This window comes from Trypanosoma theileri (assembly GCF_002087225.1).
Source record: "Trypanosoma theileri isolate Edinburgh chromosome Unknown TM35_Tth_130_V1, whole genome shotgun sequence".
NCBI classification, from domain to species: domain Eukaryota; phylum Euglenozoa; class Kinetoplastea; order Trypanosomatida; family Trypanosomatidae; genus Trypanosoma; species Trypanosoma theileri.
In genome coordinates, this window is record NW_021639972.1 from 1 (window position 1) to 5,514 (window position 5,514).

A 5,514-nucleotide genomic window follows, 5' to 3' on the forward strand; every position below is an offset into this window, starting at 1 on the left:
CCCAAAAATTCTCCGAAAATTCAACCCAATTTTAACCATTTTAACCAACTTCCAATCCAACCATTCAACCCATCACCAATAATCAAACACATGAATAACCAAACACATAAACACCCACCCACAAAATCAATAGAGGTACCGACTACACAAACACCCCAACAACAACCTCAACACCACCACCAACACCACCACCCTAGACAGCCCACCCAACCAAATAATCCATTAATCAAACATAAATTAAATCAGAATAATTAAATCATACATAAATAACCTTATCTACCTAACTCATATTCATTTATCAGTTTGTGTTTATCATCATATACATAAAATCATATCAAATCATAAATACAAATTTAATTAATACAATCACACACCAACACCACACCACTGGGACCAATCACCAAACCAAACACAACGCCAAAACCCCACCACACCAACCCAAAGTACCCCAGCATTACCAAACCAACACAAACCAACACACCAAAATTATCACAACTCATACACAATCATCAAATTAATTAAATACCAATAAATCCAAATAATAAATAAGTAATACATCATCTATCAACACTTTTACACCTGCCTTGTAATTTATTATCTATATACAGTCAACTCATAATCCAAATAATCCCATAATATCTAATTAATACCCATTATCACACAACCCCAAAACAAAACAATTTAACCTATACCAACCCCAACCACAAATAACCAGACAAACCAATACCACCACCACATTACAACAAACCCACTCACCCACAAACAACTCACACTAAATTAAAAATAAAGTAATTAATATCACATCTAACACACATCAAACTAAATTAACCAAGTTTAAATCCACAACATATTTTCTTATATTACACCAACCCCTATCGAACCATCACCCTCAAAAAACCCCGATTTTAGACAAAATTAACAACGGGGAACATGCATGAATTTCCAACCAAAAAGTTGAACACCCCTAAAATCCAAAAATTCTCCGAAAATCTGACCCAATTTTTGATAGATTCTACAACACCTCCCACCAAAATCCACAAAATCCAAACACCAACCCCACAATAAATAGAAACAAACAACCTACCACCAAAATCCACAACAGACTGAACCAACATACTAATTAATTAAATATCAAGAACAGATAAATACATAAATTATAACCAAATCACAATGAACTTATTTTATTCATAACACTTCTTGCCATAGTTTCTTCATATAATTAAAATCAATACATCAAAACCACCCTAATATTTATTTAATCAAACACTCTCATCACCACGAAAATCAAAATCCTTATATTACACCAACCCCTATCAAACCACCACCTCTCGAAAAACCCCGATTTTAGGCAAAATTAACAACGGGGAACATGCATGAATTTCCAGCCAAAAAGTTGAACGCCCCCTAAAATCACAAAATTCTCCGAAAATTTGACCCAATTTTTGAGATTTTCTGGATCAGTCCCTAACACAAACTCACCAAACAAGAACACATACCAGCTAATAACAACCTACACCATCACCACCAAATTATAACAACATCAGAATACAATCAAAATAACCAACAGTATACCCACACAAATCACCACCCAACAAACAAAACAAAATCACAAAGTATCACCATAAATCCAACAACATCCACCACACCCACACTCTAGACATCACCATTCAAGCATACCACAAACCACAACCCGAAATAGGTTAAAACAAACAATAATCACCATCCTCACACATACACCACCACCCAAACACACCAACAACCAAAATCCCACATCACCACTAACAAATATAAATTAAATAAATATAATAAATCAGAATATATATATAACACAAATAAATATCACCATTAACCCCACATGCATTTTTGTGTTCATCATTTATTATCCATTACAGCCAAATCATCTCAAACCATAAATTACAATCTATTAAATACACCAACCTAAACCAACACCTACCCATTATTACCATAACAACAAACCCCACAACACCAACCAGCCAACACCAACTCCACCCACCAAACAAAAACCCCAATTACATCCACCATAAAAGAAACACCTAAGCAACCCCACCATCAACCATACTATACAATTAAATAAACATTAATAAGCAAGAAATAATATTCAAACTATAAATTACCACAAATTAACCTTACTCCCTATCATGATTATTGTTTTATTCGAATTCAATCAATATACCAATCATTAAATTAAAATCTATTAAATAGTACTCAGACAACTACCCACAATATACCAAAATTCTTATATTACACCAACCCCTATCAAACCACCACCTCTCGAAAAACCTTGATTTTAGCCCAAATTAACAACGGGGAACATGCATGAATTTCCGGCCAAAAAGTTGAACGCCCCTAAAACCACAAAATTCTCCGAAAATCTGGACCTAAAATAACCAAAAATCTAAGCACCTACCACAATCTCATCCACTACACACCACAATCAGAGTAAACCCTACCAAACAATATAATAATCAAATAAACAATATATAAATCAAAATATATGAATAATTAATGATCTCGTTTCATCATACAGCACATGATATTTTGTGTTATTTATATCCATGAATTAACAAGACCATATAAAACCATTCATAATGTTTATCAATCCAACCATAGTCCTACAAACCCAGAATACAAATACTACACACCTATTAACAACCAACTCGAAAATCCACCAAACCTTTATATTACACCAACCCCTATCGAACCACCACCCCCTGAAAAACTCCCAAAAACCCCAAAATTAACAACGGGGAACATGCATGAATTTCCAGCCAAAAAGTTGAACGCCCCTAAAATTCCAAAAATTCTCCGAAAATTTAGACCCATTTTTACCAGGATTTCGAACATCAAATTCAAACAAAACATCGCAACTCAAACCACACACCACATCCAAACCAACCACAAACATCAACTCACCACATCCAAACCAACCCCAAACAACAATAACACCACATCACCGACCATCCAGATGAACATTAATACAAACCCACTCAACCCGAATACCAACCCAAACAATAAACACAACCAACAAACAACACACCTCGAAATAAACTACACCCTAACCAAACCAACACAACCCAATCAACTCACACAACCAAACAAAAGATAGTTATTAATTAAACATACAAATTAAGAGTGAATGAAAAACAATTAATGACAATCTTATAGATATTCTTTCTATTCATCTTTTGTTGTGTTTTATAATCACACTAATTAATCAATACAAATCAATCTTAATGTCTATATAAACCCTAGAACTCAACAACATCTACAATTTCCTTATATTACACCAACCCCTATCGAACCACCACCCCTCGAAAAACCCTGATTTTAACCCAAATTAACAACGGGGAACATGCATGAATTTCCAGCCAAAAAGTTGAACGCCCCTAAAATTCCAAATTTTTCTCGAAATTTTGACTCACTTTTTACGGATTTTTCTGACAACCCCAACCATCCACACCACCCCCAACCATCCACACCACCCCCAAACTCAACCAATTCCATCCACCAAACCCAACACCATCAACCAAATTTAACCGTAAGCACATTAAAAACACCACACACCACTACCCGACAAACTTCACTAACACAAGCCACCTCAAATACCAAAGTACAACCAAACTACACCCCACAACCCACTCAACATAGATCACCCATAAACAAACACAAACATTAATTAAATTATAATATAATCAAAATAAGTATGAATAAATAACTCGTACAACATTGATATTATCCCTGAATCCATGAATCATTAACCCTTTAATATCACGAAAATAAAATCAATCACAAATAATCATAACAATCTATTAAATAATATAACCATCACAAACAAACCCACAAACAAACCCACAAATAATCCCACCCAAGACAATCAACACCCAGACAAACCAAAACCGCAACTCATCCAATCGTAAGATATAATTATTACAATAAACTAAATTCAAATCAAATATACAATGATAATACAACTCTATCCATTTATTTCCCCCATTTTGTTTTGTGTTATCCGTTACCAAACCATAAGAATACAATAAGAATAATTCGTAGTTTAATATAATATTTTACCATTTAACATCCGCCAAGCTCAATTCCTTATATTACACTAACCCCTATCACACCACCACCTAAAAAATCCCCAAAAATCCCAAAATTAACAACGGGGAACATGCATGAATTTCCAGCCAAAAAAAAAATTGAACACCCCTAAATTCCCAAAATTCTCCAAAATTTCGGACCCATTTTCCCAACATTTTTCGACAAGACCAAGCAACTACCACATCCACCAATCTACAACACACCAACAAGTACAAAACAAAACATCAACACAACAAAATAACCACCCGACCAAGCCAACATAAAAATCATTACCACCACCAACACCATCAACACCACCAACACCACCAACACCACCAACAAACCAAGCCTATCACCAACAACAAAACCAAGCAAAACAATAACACCAAATATTATACAACAAAACATAACTAGTAATAAAAATAATAATCCATCAAACTCATTTATCACTTCATATTGCAGTTATTTATTATAATCATATCCACCAAATCATAATAGAATCAATCCAAAATCTATAAATAAATAAAATAAAACAAAACACGTAACGCATCACTACCACCCAACAACTCACAAGAATTAACCTACCCCAAACAAACAAAAATCCTTATATTACACCAACCCCTACCGAACCACCACCCCTGAAAAATCCCCAAAAACCCCAAAATTAACAACGGGGAACATGCATGAATTTCCAGCCAAAAAGTTGAACGCCCCTAAAATCCCCAAAATTCTCCGAAAATTTGGACCCAATTTCTGACCCAATTCTCAATAAAAAATCCAAACTACCATTACTACCCTATCAAATACACCAACCAAACGCAACCACAAAATCATCAACCCTAACACCACTAAAACCCAATCACTTCAACCAATACATCCAATCCACCAAACACCCAAACACCCAAATCATAGTTTAATTACACATTCAACAACCAACTCCACAACGTATACAAATACACAACCCCACAAATTAATGACACCACCACCAAACCGAATACCACACCAAACAGAATCAAACTAGTGACTACACCCACCTAAATTCCACACCCACCTAAATTCCACAAAGACCCCAACTCCCAAAACCATAAACCAGTAACCCACCAAACAAACACCACAAACACAATACAAATTTAATAAAGTATAATTAAGATCAAATAATAGCAATAAATTTAAATCATCTTTTATTTAATCATGATTCACCCACTTGTTTAACGTTTGTTCATAATAATAATCATTAATATACAAAATCACTCCAAATATCTACTAAATACCCAACTACACCACTCCACCACCCAGGTAATCTCATATCAACTACACCCCAAAACACCAAACAACACAACACAACAAATCCACCACCACACAAACCCCATCCGCAATTAAAACAAAAACAACACCATCCACATAAATTACCCAAAT

At 34.6% G+C, this 5,514-nt stretch overlaps 2 protein-coding genes across 2 annotated transcripts; both read left to right on the forward strand.

The window, feature by feature from the left end:
• Positions 1-2,551: 2,551 nt before the first annotated feature.
• Positions 2,552-3,127, forward strand: TM35_001301000 (uncharacterized protein; the record flags this gene model as incomplete). The annotated part of the gene is made up of 1 exon (XM_029031846.1): positions 2,552-3,127. One exon carries the CDS (start codon positions 2,552-2,554, stop codon positions 3,125-3,127), a length of 576 nt encoding a protein of 191 aa, XP_028876858.1.
• Positions 3,128-3,373: 246 nt separating this feature from the next.
• On the forward strand, positions 3,374-3,697 carry TM35_001301010 (uncharacterized protein; the record flags this gene model as incomplete). Its single annotated transcript, XM_029031847.1, has 1 exon — positions 3,374-3,697. The coding sequence occupies one exon, from the start codon at positions 3,374-3,376 to the stop codon at positions 3,695-3,697; it is 324 nt and encodes a 107-aa protein (XP_028876859.1).
• Positions 3,698-5,514: the final 1,817 nt, after the last annotated feature.